This window comes from Halichoeres trimaculatus, unplaced genomic scaffold (genome assembly GCF_033239565.1).
Source record: "Halichoeres trimaculatus isolate MK-OKI-2021-1 unplaced genomic scaffold, fHalTri1.1 fHalTri1_scaffold_4, whole genome shotgun sequence".
Lineage (NCBI taxonomy): Eukaryota > Metazoa > Chordata > Actinopteri > Labriformes > Labridae > Halichoeres > Halichoeres trimaculatus.
This window is the reverse complement of record NW_027437182.1, coordinates 18,160,736-18,176,146: the sequence shown is the minus strand read 5'-3', so window position 1 is coordinate 18,176,146 and position 15,411 is coordinate 18,160,736. Positions and strand designations below refer to the sequence as shown.

General features: G+C 42.8%; 1 protein-coding gene across 1 annotated transcript in view; it reads left to right on the top strand.

The window, feature by feature from the left end:
* Positions 1-15,048, top strand: part of fbn2b (fibrillin 2b) — a 63,537-nt gene extending 48,489 nt beyond the window's left edge. The window contains exons 27-63 of the mRNA XM_074668861.1: positions 756-878; positions 1,016-1,141; positions 1,360-1,485; positions 1,781-1,903; positions 2,036-2,158; positions 2,254-2,379; positions 2,492-2,614; positions 2,861-2,983; positions 3,095-3,256; positions 3,354-3,422; positions 3,583-3,708; positions 3,798-3,923; positions 4,011-4,160; positions 4,251-4,322; positions 4,408-4,533; positions 5,087-5,212; positions 5,682-5,807; positions 5,909-6,025; positions 6,306-6,434; positions 6,537-6,656; positions 6,860-6,985; positions 7,080-7,232; positions 7,365-7,430; positions 7,548-7,673; positions 7,922-8,041; positions 8,165-8,287; positions 8,413-8,544; positions 8,647-8,772; positions 8,911-9,117; positions 10,137-10,262; positions 10,409-10,531; positions 10,616-10,732; positions 10,829-10,957; positions 11,090-11,209; positions 11,535-11,766; positions 11,881-12,031; positions 12,396-15,048. Coding sequence (XP_074524962.1) covers positions 756-878; positions 1,016-1,141; positions 1,360-1,485; positions 1,781-1,903; positions 2,036-2,158; positions 2,254-2,379; positions 2,492-2,614; positions 2,861-2,983; positions 3,095-3,256; positions 3,354-3,422; positions 3,583-3,708; positions 3,798-3,923; positions 4,011-4,160; positions 4,251-4,322; positions 4,408-4,533; positions 5,087-5,212; positions 5,682-5,807; positions 5,909-6,025; positions 6,306-6,434; positions 6,537-6,656; positions 6,860-6,985; positions 7,080-7,232; positions 7,365-7,430; positions 7,548-7,673; positions 7,922-8,041; positions 8,165-8,287; positions 8,413-8,544; positions 8,647-8,772; positions 8,911-9,117; positions 10,137-10,262; positions 10,409-10,531; positions 10,616-10,732; positions 10,829-10,957; positions 11,090-11,209; positions 11,535-11,766; positions 11,881-12,031; positions 12,396-12,773 — 4,997 coding nt within the window. The 3' untranslated portion in view covers positions 12,774-15,048. The remainder of the gene's footprint in view (positions 1-755; positions 879-1,015; positions 1,142-1,359; positions 1,486-1,780; positions 1,904-2,035; positions 2,159-2,253; positions 2,380-2,491; positions 2,615-2,860; positions 2,984-3,094; positions 3,257-3,353; positions 3,423-3,582; positions 3,709-3,797; positions 3,924-4,010; positions 4,161-4,250; positions 4,323-4,407; positions 4,534-5,086; positions 5,213-5,681; positions 5,808-5,908; positions 6,026-6,305; positions 6,435-6,536; positions 6,657-6,859; positions 6,986-7,079; positions 7,233-7,364; positions 7,431-7,547; positions 7,674-7,921; positions 8,042-8,164; positions 8,288-8,412; positions 8,545-8,646; positions 8,773-8,910; positions 9,118-10,136; positions 10,263-10,408; positions 10,532-10,615; positions 10,733-10,828; positions 10,958-11,089; positions 11,210-11,534; positions 11,767-11,880; positions 12,032-12,395) is intronic.
* Positions 15,049-15,411: the final 363 nt, after the last annotated feature.

Below are 15,411 nucleotides of genomic sequence, written 5' to 3'. Positions count from 1 at the left end.
ACTTCTTTACTTCTATGAGGTCAGGAAAACCAGGGCTAAAGACTAAAAACTGTAAGGAACTATGTACAAAACACTTAATTTAAGTCTTGGATCAAAGAGGAGTGAAGTATTTTCAGTTTTACATGCTCTGAACACACAAGCTTTTGCTTATTGGTGCAGAGCAGCCCCAAGCTGAAACATGACAACAGGAAGATGGAAGGAACTTTTTAAAGAATTCCTAAGATTTAAATACAGAACAAATATCGACCAAATATCGGCTTGTTTAATGCAGTAAAGAGTTTAGAATTTTTTTTTTTTTTACAGAATTGAGCTAGAGCAAACGGTTGATTTTCTGCAGATTTTCAAACAGGACGTGTGAATAAACAAGATGTGGCCGGCAGTCTCACAAAAATTACTCTCCCTTCCCTCGGTTTGTGTGATACATTCAGGGACTGTCGGAAATTTGAGAATCTGACGAGAACACTACTTTTTTTTTACAGCTTTTGAATAGGACAAACGGTTTGTAAATGCCAGACATTTGAAAAAAAGTGCGTCTTTGAACCCCCTGCAGTTTTAGGATTCAGATTAATCTGCGTTAATTTTTATAACGCGTTAATTTGCGGTGTAATTAATTAATCTAATTAACGCCTTAAAATGACAGCCCTAATTATCTCCAATGCAGAGCTGATGAATCCACTGACTTTGTTGAATTATTCGGACACATGTATTTCTAATGTGACTCAGACTCTTAACTGTATTGTGAACTCTCCTTGTAGATATCGATGAGTGTACCATCATGAACGGAGGCTGTGAGACCCACTGCACCAACTCAGAGGGTAGCTATGAGTGCAGCTGCAGTGAGGGATATGCTCTCATGCCCGACCTCAGGACCTGTTCAGGTAATGAAACAGAAAACGTAAATATGTTGCTTTTCATGACTGAAAGTGTAAGGAAATTCAGCACTTCTAAAAAAAGGAAGTCAGGCTTTTGTTTTTTAAGTGTAGCCACATAACACACATTTTTCTGTCTTTTTCAGATATTGATGAGTGTGAAGAGACTCCAGACATCTGTGATGGAGGACAGTGTACTAACATCCCTGGGGAATACAGATGTCTGTGTTACGATGGCTTCATGGCTTCTATGGACATGAAGACATGTATTGGTAAGAGGAACAGCACTGCTCTTGGTTTGATCAAAGCTTCAGACACACAGCTCAGATTGAATGCCTACCGTTTTACCTCCTCTTTTCTGTCACATTAACTATTTATCAGCCTCTCTGACCTGAACCTTTGGGCTTTCCCCGTCAGTCTCATTTCCCTTCACTGTAACCTCATGAGGTCAGAGCGTTCACTTATCATCTGTCCATCTCTGTCCAACCAGATGTGAATGAGTGTGACTTGAACCCAAACATCTGTCTCCACGGTGACTGCGAGAACACCAAAGGCTCCTTCATCTGCCACTGTCAGCTGGGATACTTTGTCAAGAAGGGATCCACAGGCTGCACAGGTACACACACACACACACACACATACACATACACAGGAACTGAGGGGTTAGTGGGATGATCTAGGCCTCTGTGTCTTCAAACTTGAATGAAGAGATGAAACAGATCAGTGATGCATACAGTAGTTCAAGGTCTCAAACTTTAAAAGGACCATAAATCCATGTGTCACTTATAGGATTTAAAATCTGCCTGCAATTATATTCACCTCAGTTGTTTGTGAATCAGTTAAAGGGAGAAATCCATTAACATAATGTGTAACCAGATGTTTTTGAACTAAGCATTTATGCACCTTTCCAGATGTTGATGAATGCGAGATTGGAGCTCACAACTGCGACATGCACGCTGCTTGCATCAACGTGCCTGGCAGCTTCAAATGCCGCTGTCGAGACGGCTGGGTGGGAGATGGTATCAAGTGTGTGGGTGAGTACATGTTCATGATATCTTAGTGGTATCGATGTATCTGCTGTTAAGAAATTAGTTTGATTTCATGATAGAGTTAAATTACATCTGCTAAGTCTCCTATCATATTTCCCCCTGTCTGTTTTCTTGCAGATCAGGACGAGTGCTCTGCAGAGGACCACAACTGTAACATCAACGCAGACTGTGTCAACACACCTGGATCCTACAGGTGTACCTGCAAAGAGGGATTCAATGGAGATGGATTCTCCTGCTCTGGTTAGATCTTTATTCTCTTTAAAGTTTTCTTTTAGCACCCCCTCACCCTGCTGGCGGGCCTCACTCTACAAATCCGCTCTCTGATTCTGTTTCAGACATGGATGAGTGTGCAGACAATGTAAACCTGTGTGAGAACGGCCAGTGTCTGAACGCTCCAGGAGGCTACCGCTGTGAGTGCGAGATGGGCTTCACTCCTACAGAAGACAGCAAAGCCTGTCAAGGTATGACACGTAATCTGACAGATTCTAATTCTCACAGCTTATTATTTTATCAAAGTTTGGTGGTGTAATAACATTTTCTGCCTCTCTCTTTCTCTGCTTCCTTGTGTTACAGACATCGATGAGTGCAATTTCCAGAACATCTGCGTGTTTGGAACGTGCCAGAACCTTCCAGGGATGTTCCGCTGTGTTTGTGATGATGGTTACGAACTTGACCGCAGCGGAGGAAACTGCACTGGTTAGTTTGGCATTTCTACAACCACAGCTACAAAGTCACTCAGTTCAGAAAGAGAGCAGACTCAGAGTGTGGCTTTCCTCCTTTGTACCATAATCTGTTCGCTTCTTAACGAAATAAAGTAGATCTGAAGTTTCCAAAACAGAAAAATACACATAGTTTTTGTATTTGCAGCAGCATAAAGATGATTACATGTGATCGAAATGTGATCAATGTATTGATGGGTTTGTGTGTCCCTCTGTGCTGCAGACATCAATGAGTGTGCAGACCCTGTGAACTGTATCAACGGGCTGTGTGTGAACACCCCAGGAAGTTACCTCTGTAACTGCCCAGCTGACTTTGAGCTCAACCCCACAGGAGTGGGCTGCGTGGGTAAGACACTCCTAAAACCTGCAGATTTAATGAGGGTTTTGATGTCATAAAACATGGCACTGAGACACTTTATATAACGTGTATTCACAAGCAAATATGTGTCCCTCTCAGACACCCGTGTTGGAAACTGCTTCCTGGATATTCTTGCACGTGGCGATGGAGGAATCTCCTGCAGCGCAGAGATTGGAGTGGGTGTGACTAGAGCTTCTTGCTGCTGCTCCCTGGGGGGAGCCTGGGGAAACCCCTGTGAACTCTGCCCCGCTGCAAACTCAAGTAAGTACCACAAGACCTCAGATAGACACTTATTTATGCGTTCTACCAAAAGCATGTGCGAGCATCATAGTTTGACTTGACTCTGTTTTGTCTGCAGCGGAGTATAAGACTCTTTGTCCAGGAGGAGAGGGATTCAGACCGAATCCCATCACTGTTATTCTGGAAGGTAGAACATCCAGCCCTTTTCAGTCTTTTGCCCTCTTTTAAATTAGAAAATGCAGCTGCATTCGGTGGAGGCACAACACGTAAAACTGTGGATCTTGTTGCAAATGGAGGATAGCATAAAATCAATACATTATGATGTAACTTTTCAAATTACTCCTCAGATATTGATGAGTGCCAGGAGCTGCCAGGTCTCTGCCAAGGTGGGAACTGTGTAAACACCTTTGGTAGTTTCCAGTGTGAATGTCCAGCAGGCTACTATCTCAATGAGGACACTCGCATTTGTGAGGGTAAGACCTGAAATAAAAAATATACACTTTTATTTAAATCTGTGCCACTTTACATTTCTGATTATTCATCATCATATCTTAACGTGCAGATATTGATGAGTGCACAACCCACGTTGGGATCTGTGGACCTGGTACCTGCTACAACACTCTGGGTAACTACACCTGCGTGTGCCCCCCTGAGTACATGCAGGTCAACGGAGGAAACAACTGCATGGGTGAGCAAGAGAGAAACTAAAACTTTCACTCTCGTCATGTCTTTTCTGTGGATTGAAATGTTCATCATCTTCCTCCTTGTCACACAGACATGAGGAAGAGCGTGTGTTACCGTAACTTCAACGACACCTGTGAGAACGAGCTGTCTTTCAATATGACCAAGAAGATGTGCTGCTGTGCCTACAACGTGGGGAAAGCATGGAACAAGCCGTGTGAGGCCTGCCCAACTCCTGCCACCTGTAGGTGTCATGTTACGCTCTGAAACACCTGTGAAGACAGTTTTGTGAGCACAGTTTGTTAAAAAATGTGTCTTGTCTCTTGTGTTTCAGCTGAGTACCAGTTGCTGTGTGGTAACCAGGCTCCTGGCTTCATTATCGACATCCACACGGGCAAACCCATTGGTAAGGTCGAAGGAACGCTCAAACATGGACAACAACTAGTTCTTGAACATGGTAAAATAATTTTACTCTGTTTTGTTTTGTACAGATATTGATGAGTGCAGGGAGATCCCTGGTATCTGTCAAAATGGAGTTTGTATCAATCAGATCGGGAGCTTCCGCTGTGAATGTCCTATGGGCTTCAGCTACAACAACATACTTCTCATCTGTGAAGGTAAAACTCAGTCCTCTACTGTTTAGACTCACTCTTCCACTCTTGACTGCATCTGTTAGGCATCTTTATTTTTGTTTTATTGTTAAACTCTCTGCACACACAACTTCAAACTCACCTCCCTACACTCTATTTTCTTGACAATACCATTCAATCCTTGCATAATACCTCATATGTTCTGCATAAGATGCACATTCTCTGCTGACAACAACACTCTTCACAACCTACACTAAACCATATGTCTACACTGGAACAATCACACATCTGGATATACAAATCAGTAAACTACCACTCACTCACTAACTGGGTGTCAAGAACAGGAACACTCCCTTTCATACAGAAAGTCTGTGCTTGTTAGGACTGAGGTAGTGTCTCACTGAGAACACCTGCCTAAACATTCAATCACTGAAACCTGCAGTGACTGTACGCATCTGTATCTGAGCCAAAACGAAGCTGCTGTGTTTTCTCTCCTGCTGTTCACAAGCTGCCTGCCTGCTCTGCGCAGACTGTTATGGACTCTATGAATGATGTCCACTGTTTCTCTCCTGCTGTGCAGATATTGATGAGTGTAACAGTGGGGACAACCTGTGCCAACGCAATGCCAACTGTATCAACATCCCAGGCAGCTACCGCTGCGAGTGCTCGCCAGGCTTCAAACTGTCCCCCAACGGGGCCTGTGTCGGTGAGTCCAGCCTGTCTCAGCCGTTAATGGGGTTTTCAATTTAAAATAGCACAGACAGTGACAGACAGACTGATTGTGAAGGTAATGTTTAAAAAATGTAAAAGATGGACCCTGTTGAGTTAAAGTCGCAACAATTTCTGTGCACTCATTGTAGAAAGGAGAAATCCAAAAGAATGATACAATTCGATAGAAATGCAACCCAGATATAGAAACAAACAAGAATAAAGTTTTACTAAAGTGACACTACAGAGAGCACAAAACCAACACCGCTAACTTCACCAATAATTTATCAGATGTATTAATTAAACTGGAGAAAAGGGTTTCCATGTTTGAATTTTTCAGTTAAAATGGATTTGATTTCATAAGTATTCAAAATATTTTTTGTTGTAAGTTGAATCTGATCAATATAGAAAACAACTGTCTCTGGATTTTATTGTATTTAATTTGTTTATTGTTGTTATTTTTTCAGACCGCAATGAGTGTCTAGAGATTCCAAACGTTTGCAGCCATGGAGAATGTATCGATACGCAGGGAAGCTATCGCTGTCTGTGCCACAACGGCTTCAAGGCCACTGCTGACCTGACCATGTGCATGGGTGAGAGGCAGTGTCTTTATCTACTCTTGCTATCCTGCCTCTTAATGTTTGTTTTTTCTATGGATTTGATTCCTTATAACATTGTTTTTCTGTGTATTTAGACGTTGATGAGTGCGACAGACAGCCATGTGGTAATGGCACCTGCAAAAACACTGTTGGGTCATATAACTGCCTGTGCTTCCCCGGCTTCGAGCTGACACACAACAATGACTGCATGGGTAAGGATCATTTTAATGCTCAACTCCACAGAAGTCAAAGCAAGCAGTGATTTTCACACTTTGAATTTTCCTACTTTCTAGATATTTTAACAAGATTATATAAATATGATATATGGATTTAGTCTTCATTTTTCTGTGGCTTCAAGGGGAAAATTTCAGATTGTATTGAAGGTGCCATGAAAACATGTTCATTTCTTAGTTTGTGACAGCTTTTTGACCATGGACATCCAGATTTAAGGAATTATTCAGAGACCTTATCCTCTAATTGTTCACCCCACAGATGTAGATGAGTGCAGCGCCCTCCAAGGCCAAGTATGTAGGAACGGACAGTGTATTAACGGGATGGGTTCCTTCCAGTGTCTCTGCCACGAGGGTTATGAGAACACACAAGATGGGAAAAACTGTGTTGGTACGTCACACAAACACACAAAAATACGACATTGGTTAGTATTCATAGAGGTTTTTTTACCGTTCAGCTTATCATGAACAAACTTTTCCCTTTTTTCCATAGATATCAATGAGTGTGTGAGTCTGCCTGGCACCTGCTCTCCAGGAACCTGCCAGAATCTGGATGGATCCTTCAGATGTATCTGTCCTCCTGGATATGAAGTGCAAAATGACCAGTGTATCGGTAAGGCACACAGACACGCACACAGATTCACTTTTTGGATTTAATACAACACATGATTTTAACCAGCTTGAGTCTAGATCAGCACGCTCACATTAACACCAGGGAGATGTGAGTGACTGGACCATCTGCTCTAACACACACACTGGTCCAGCTTCACCATTCATTCCTATTTGCCTCTTACATGTTTAAACACTCCCCTACAGATATCAACGAATGTGAGGTGGAGCCCAACATCTGCCAGTTTGGCACCTGCACCAACACTCCAGGAAGCTTCCAGTGCACCTGTCAGCCAGGCTTTGTGCTTTCTGACAACAAACGGCGCTGCTATGGTGAGTGAGCTCATCAGTGTATTACATTACCGAAACAGTAGATTTAACACATCTGATGTAATTTTTTTTTATTATTTATTTAATTATTGTGTAGATACCAGAGAAAGCTTCTGTTTCACCAAGTTTGAGGCAGGAAAGTGCTCCGTCCCCAAAGCTTTCAACACCACCAAGGCAAAGTGCTGCTGCAGTAAGATGCCCGGTGAGGGCTGGGGACTTCCCTGTGAGCTGTGCCCCAGAGAGACCGAGGGTGAGTTACACACACACACACACACACACACACACACACACACACACACACACACACACACACACACACACACACACAGGTTTGATTAAGACACACATTCACTCTGACATATATATTCTGCTGTGTCCTCAGCTGCTTTTGACACACTGTGTCCCTACGGCCATGGAGCTCTGCCTGGACCAGGGGACGCTCGAGAAGGTGAGTTCCACTACGTTTATATTATCCTTTAAACTTTCAACATACAATTGTAGAGGACTTGTATAAATGAATTAATCACCTAGTTAAATTATTTGTTTCCTTTCCTGTCTTCTCTAGACATGAATGAGTGTCTGGATAACCCAGGGATCTGCCAGAATGGTATCTGTATCAACACAGATGGATCGTTCCGCTGTGAATGCCCCTTCGGATACAACCTAGACTACACTGGAGTCAACTGTGTTGGTGAGATGGTTTTTCACATTTCAATGCGCGTTGAAAAAACTAGTCCTGATCATAAACCAGAATGTATCACCTACCTCAGCTTTATAACCCAGAACCAGCTCTCAGCTTTTTCCTGCGTCACAGATTCATCTATTATTAGACTGACTGTGGAGCAGCTAATGCGTGCTTTTAAAATCTCAGGTTGGGTATAAATGTTTGATCAGTTTTAATTAACGCATCTATCTGCTCCTGCTCTCTGTCCTCCCCAGACACCGATGAGTGCTCCATCGGGAACCCATGTGGCAACGGAACCTGCACCAACGTGGTTGGAGGTTTTGAGTGTTCTTGCCAGGAGGGTTTTGAACCTGGGCCCATGATGACCTGTGAAGGTTAGTTATTGACACAGTAACACTCGTATGCTTCTGCACAATGATTCTGATTTTGCAGATCTGTGAAAAATCTTGATTCATGTTTTAGTCACTGATCATTTTAAAATCTCTGTCTGACTCCAGATATCAATGAGTGCTCCAACAATCCTCTCCTCTGTGCCTTCCGTTGTGTGAACACGTTTGGTTCCTATGAGTGTATGTGTCCTACTGGCTATGTGCTGAGAGACGACCAGCGCATGTGCAGAGGTGAGAGGGCGCTTCAAAGGGACTGACTCATGTTGTCATCATCACTTTTCAGTTTGCAAATTGACAAAAACAGGTTTAAATAGTTCAAAGTTTTCATATTGGCTTCTCCTGATGTTCCTCACCAGATCACGACGAGTGTGCGGAGGGTCTGGATGACTGTGACTCAAAGGGTATGACCTGCAAGAACCTGATCGGTACCTTCATGTGTATCTGTCCTCCTGGCATGCAGCGTAGACCAGATGGAGACGGATGTATGGGTGAGTAAAATGAGTCTGCGTCTGTGGCGCTCTTCAGACTTCACTCAGCAACTTCTGTTAATACTGGAATTAGTGACATCTTCACTTTCTTCCTCCTGGCAGATCTGAACGAGTGTCGTGCCAAACCTGGGATCTGTAAGAACGGACGTTGTGTCAACACAGTGGGAAGCTACCGCTGCGAGTGCAATGACGGTTTTGAGCCGAGCTCCACTGGGACTGAATGTATCGGTAAGATCCAGACTGATTGTTGACAAAACTGCTGACTGTGAAGATTAAGACACTATAGCTGCAGCCCTGTTCCTGTTTATTTCCTTTTGGATAAAATTCCCTCTCTTTGCCTGAAGTTGAACATCTTTCTCCCTTCAGACAATCGAAAGGGTTACTGCTATGCAGAGGTTCTGCAGACAATGTGCCAGCAGTCGTCCACCAGCAGAAACAGTGTTACCAAGTCTGAGTGCTGCTGCAACATGGGCCGAGGCTGGGGCTCACAGTGTGAGCTCTGCCCACTGCCTGGCACCGTGCAGTACAAGAAGATGTGTCCTCTCGGACCTGGCTACAGCACAGACGGTAGAGGTAAGAAGCTTCATTCATTTATAAGATGAGATTTTATGTAAGCACAAGAAGCTTCTGGAAGAGCACAAGGTTGAATGTAGCCTTTAAGGTCCCATTTTATGCTCCTTTTCTGCAGTTTAATATGGATCATTGATGTCTTCATGAAATGGTAGTAACATGTTTTGGTCCAAAAAGCCAATAAATCAAGCACAGCAGCATTGTTTCCAGGCTCTCATAGCCCCTCTGTTCAGAACGCTCTGATTTAGTGGGCGTGACCTTCATATGTAAATGAGCCACCGCTGATACCACCCCGCTCTTCAGCGTCACTGAGAGCGGCGCCATGAGCTACAAGTGCACAATGTTAAGAAATCAGCGAAGCTCGTTTAACGTAACATTACAGGCTAAAAACAACAGGCTAACCGCAGCTAAAGTTAGCATCCTGAAGCTAACACAGAGCTAGGGGGGACACTGAGGAAAAGCTCTTACATCTGCTCCACAGCACACAGCATTTAAAATACACACATTTCCAGGGTCCGAGGTTTGTTGGCGGATGGTTGGTAATGCGCCTGGATTCAGGACCAGTCTATACGCTGGCCCTCTGTTGTACTTACCAAAGTTGGAAAAGCGGTCGGCCGTGAAGTGACTAGCACACACATGCACAGTTTTACTGAGTGTAGCTGGCACATTTCCTTGATAAATGAACTCTAGCCACTTAGTGTTGTCTTCTTCCGAGATGGGAAGCTTGTGCAAAACTATGTGGCTCTTTACAGCCAAAAACAAAGCAGTGATGGCTATTCAACTTTGGCATTCTCCTCCCCGTTGCTGGAGAGATTTCTCTCCAAACAGCTTGTTTTAGGTCAGGATTTTACATTCACAAGCACTACTAAGTACAGGTTTTGTCATTAGATATCACGTTTTGTGGGCTGGGAAAGCCAAAGACCCAGAAATTTTACTAAAAGACTTATTAAAGTGATTTTTGCATAATATGGGACCTTTAAACCCTTTGCTTAATAAAGTTTGAAATGTCTTTGTATCTTCAGACATCAACGAGTGCCAGGTGATGCCAGATCTGTGCAAGAACGGTCAGTGCATCAACACCATTGGATCCTTCCGCTGCCACTGCAATGTGGGCTACAAAACTGACTTCACTGCGACTTCCTGTGTTGGTAAGTCTGATCTCTTCCCCTCTTACTGTGTTCCTTCATTATGGCTGTTTGATTGTAGATATATTTGATATTATGCTGCTGAATGTTGTACCACAAATTAAGCTTCCTCATCCATATTCCTCATTTCCTCCATGTGCCTTCTACAGATATGGACGAGTGTGCTCTGTCTCCAAAGCCCTGTAACTTTCTGTGTAAAAACACAGAAGGCAGCTACCTCTGCTCCTGTCCCAGAGGATACAGCCTGCAGCCCGATGGAAAGACCTGCAAAGGTAGGAGAGCTCTTGATATGTTTGTTTTTGATGTTATGATTGCATCATTTTAAATCTGTCTTTAAAATCTTCTTTCTCTTTAAGATCTGGATGAATGTTCAACCAAGCAGCATAACTGCCAGTTCCTCTGTGTCAACACCATTGGAGGCTTCACCTGCAAGTGTCCCCCCGGCTTCACACAGCACCAGACAGCATGCATTGGTGAGACCTTGCACATAATGTATCGCCAGGACTAACAAAACAATCAGAGCTAGGTTTTGCACATCAAAACATGTTTTGTTTCCCTGCATTTTACAGACAACAATGAGTGTACTGCTCAGAACAGTGTCTGTGGTTCTCGGGCATCTTGTGTCAACACACCTGGCAGCTTCAACTGTGAATGCTCTAAAGGTTTCTCTTTGGACAGCACGGGCATAGAGTGTGAAGGCAAGAGGGCTTAGTGCTCTGCATTCATTTCTTTATCTCCCAAACCATGAAACATTGTGAGATGTTTGTGATATGGGCAGTTTCAAATGCTGTAAAAGGAGAATTCTAAGTTGTAATTTCCTCTTTTTTTAGATGTGGATGAGTGTGGTAGCAACCATCGCTGTCAGCATGGCTGTCAGAACATGCTGGGAGGCTACCGCTGTGGCTGTCCTCAGGGCTATGTGCAGCACTATCAGTGGAACCAGTGTGTGGGTGAGTTTGTGAAACTGGAGTAATGATCATGAGGTGCACTGCTGCACAAAAGTGGAGGAGACCTGGGGGAAAATCATGTGTTGATAACTAAGTATTTCAGTTGTTTTAGAAGGTGTTTGCTAGAGTTTGTGTTGTTTTTTGTGATATTTTTTCAAAGATATTAAAGCCCATCAAACTTCTGTGCTTACCAATGTGAAACAAGCTGGAAGATTAGCTCTGAATCTGAGGGCAGTTTTTTCATTTATTATCAAAACTCCTGTTGCCAAGCAAGTAGTTGACATCTCCACATGATCACCTTCCAACTTCCTGTCTCCTCCCTCTTCAGATGAGAACGAGTGTCAAGGCGCATCAGTGTGTGGATCTGCCTCTTGCTACAACACATTGGGCAGCTTCAAGTGTGTGTGTCCCTCTGGTTTTGAATATGAGCAAAGTGCTTCAGGGTGCCAGGATGTGAATGAATGTGGCACAGGCAACAACCCCTGTATCTACGGCTGCTCCAACACCGATGGAGGGTACCTCTGTGGCTGTCCTGGAGGTTTCTACAGAGCAGGACAGGGGTCAGAAAACCTGTTTCAGACTTTTTTAATAAAACTGTTTTTGCATGTTCTTGGAAAATTAAATGTGAAACTTAAGTTGATTTTAATGGTAAAAATCATCTCCTCTCTATCCAGTCACTGCATAACAGGCTCAGGTTTCTCAGGCCCATTTGTGGAGGGTGACGATGAGGACAGTCTGTCTCCTGAGACTTGTTATGAGTGTAAGGTCAACGGAGGAAAGAATGGACGACACAAACGAAGTGCTGATGAAAATGAGATCAAAAAGGTATGTGGCCAAGTTTTTCTGGGTATGAATTTCCAAAGAACTAGTAAAGTTAGAATATTTTTAAGTTGAAACTTCTTCTATTGAGCTAAACCAAACCAAACCAAACCAAACCAAACCGTAAAGACAATTCAAATGTTATAATGTACAAAATATGGTGTACAAAATATTTGATTTTGGGAAAACTCCCATTTAACAATGATAGATTATCAAAAGAGAAAAAACACATACAAAACAAAAGAAAAAAGGCATTGTTTTGTTGGAGGGCCTTGTGCAACTGTTGCAAGATAGATCAAAGTTTCTGACTGGATGTGTTGAGTTTCTGCCCCCCTCACGATTCACATCTGTGCCCTTATCTCCTCTGCAGGAACCAGCAGTGAGCATGGCCAGTGTGGACACCCAGGACGCCATCCACATGAATCTCTCTCTGTCCGTCCTCCTCAACAAGGAGCCTCTCCTCGAGCTCCTGCCTGCCCTGCAGCCCCTGGAGAACCACGTCCGCTACGTCATCACCCACGGCAACGCCAATGAACACTTCCGCCTGCTGGAACGCCGTGATGGAAAGAGTGTGCTCCGGCTTGGCAAGAGGCCGCCCTCACCGGGATCCTACCGGCTGGATATCGCCAGCCTGCGGCTGTTCGGGCCCCGTAGACTACACCAGTTGGAGGAGCAGCACGACAGTGACTACCTACAAGGGGAAATAGGAGACGCCCTGCGCATCAAGCTCCTCATCCACCTGCACTGAGCTCAGAGTGTGCTGGCTATCCTGTCCCGGACTGATTCCTGAAGCCTTTGAGTTTTAACCTGCCCTTCTATCCCATAACCCCCCCCTGCAGGACCATCCCCAACAACAGGGAGAAATCAAGGGCTATGAAAGACTGAGTCAATCAGCCCAACTCTACCACCACTTTGTTACTGTTTATGTTATTATATGTTCAAGTTTTGTGTTATTTTTTTCTACTCTGACCCTCTACTTGTACCCGACCCAGCACTCATTCACAGCTGAGAGAGCCAGTGGGGGAGATAGCAGAGAGGTATCCTTGTTCTTGGACCAACCAACCCCAAATTAAGACAATATGGTAGACAGATGGTTCACAAGTCCATGAAGCACTTTGGCAGACAAACAAGAGAGGTTTTTTTCTAATACAAGAAAAAAAGTGCTGAGAGTGGCCAAAACTGTCTTTGAGCAACAAGCGTGATAGTATTTAAATCAAAGGGTGACTGATGCCTCTTGTTTAAGTGTAATTAAATAAGTGTATTAAGGCCAAAAATGTGGTGTGGTGCCATCATGCTCCAAGGATTTTGTCACCTCTCTGGGATCTTTGGTAAAAAAAAAAAAAATCACAACACTGGGGAGCAGGTTTTGTTCCCCCTCTCAGTATTGTAGTGTGTCATTTAATGTATTTGTACTGTTTGAATAATGTAAACACGAAGGACTGCAACATTTACACAGCATTTCAGGTTCATAAGTCCATAGCAGTCTGTTTTGTAGCTGAGTACCAACTAATACATAGATGGGGAAATAGCGAGCTGTGTTTCTGCTCTGTTGTGACTGATTTCTGCCCTGTCGACAGGCAGTGGCAAGCAGGGATAAGCGTGTTTGCATGTGTGTACTGTCATGTTTGTTACCTCAGTACCTCTTGCTCAGTGTAGACACCATACTGTAGTGTTGACTTTAAAACATAAGAGGGTGCTAGTGTCACTCAGCATCCACCATGAGCAGGGAATACACCAGTTAGTAGCTCGTAGACTTAAAAGAAGAAAGATCAGGTCAATTTTATATTTATCTCTGTAGGGATTAAGACCTCAGGTGCACTGATTCTGGACCTGAGAGACAGCTTTACCTGACTTCATTGACTTGACCGTGAGCTGGATGTCTGAGATACACAGGTGATTACAGTAGCACAGTCTTAAGGGTACATGACATGATAACATTGCCTCCTGCAACAAATGGTAACGCTTAACGATAAAAGGGCATGCACAGGTGAACACCAAACCTCATGAAAAGAACAAAGCTGTCAGGTCATCTTTCATGTTTTTTTCTCTCAAAGAGAAAAAGGTGCTAGATAATACCATCTCTTATACACGCTGTGCAGTCTTGAATCTGGATTGCAAAAGTGATTTTTTGTTTTGTTTTGTTTTGTTTCTGGCTAGGATTTAATGTTTTTTGTATGTCCGTCTTTTGTTTTGTCTCAGTGCTGAAAAAACAATATTATCAAACTTGCTTCTTGAAAATTAAATTGTATATTTTTAAGTGAATTGTAGATGGTTTTTTATGTCAAGGCTGCCAAAAATAAACATAACCCAACATTGAAGGCCTTAAGTGCTATTAACTTTGTTTTGTTGAGAAAAAAACAAAAAGTGAATGCAACATTGTACTTAATGATCACTGACTGTGTTGTGTGAAACCACTTCCATCAGACATATCAGCCAAAGAAATACAAACACGGATCATGTATAATGTCAGGCAAGCTTACATGGTCAGCATGATGTAATGAGGATCAATGCAAACTTGACCATCTCCAGCTAGAATCTATGGTGCTAAATTATCTTCTCTTGACATTTAAGGTTGCTGCACTGCTCCACAGCCAAGGCAATGTTTATGATACATAACCATTTCTCTAACCTGGGAACATTTGTATACTTCGTACTTTTGTTTCAGTTTGTAATTTTACTTTTATTTGCCACTATGATAAAAAAAAAAGTGTATTGCGTGTGCTTACTGTATCTTAGCTTCACTGTCAAACTTGAAACAATCATCTGCTTGCATTGAAGTATGCCTGTTTATACTTTCAATAAGGATTCTGTTAAATTTGTTCAAACCTAATCTGTTGCACTTGTTGCTATGGGACTCCAGCTAAAAGCTGAAAAGACAATCATTTAGTCAACATTTAACAGCTAAGGATTGATAAGTCAGGCATCCTTCATGATCGAATCATCTTTGTACAAAGACAAAACCAAAGATTTCTGACACCAAATGGCATTGAAATGACACCGAAATGATGGTGATTCACATAATAATGTAAACCCTTGTCTTGTGACATTAATGGCAATAAAGTATTGTGGGTTATATTTTTAAGTCTGGCATCCTGTCGTCTTTTCATAGATTGGTGTAGAACAAAAGTGACGAGAAGTAAAAATAAGTTGTATCCCTTTTATTTTATCTAACATGAACAACATGGACCATCCACACAGTCCAGCAATCAGTGGAAATTTAAGAAGAGTAATTGAAGAAGTAAATCCTTTTTTGTATTTTCACAGATTCAACCAAGTGTATCAAAAACAAAGCCAATAGTCAGAAAAATATGCAATTACAAAACAACAAAAATGCAAAGCTACCTGCTTTGCCTCTTTCTAACACGTGGCTGCATGACTACTTTGGA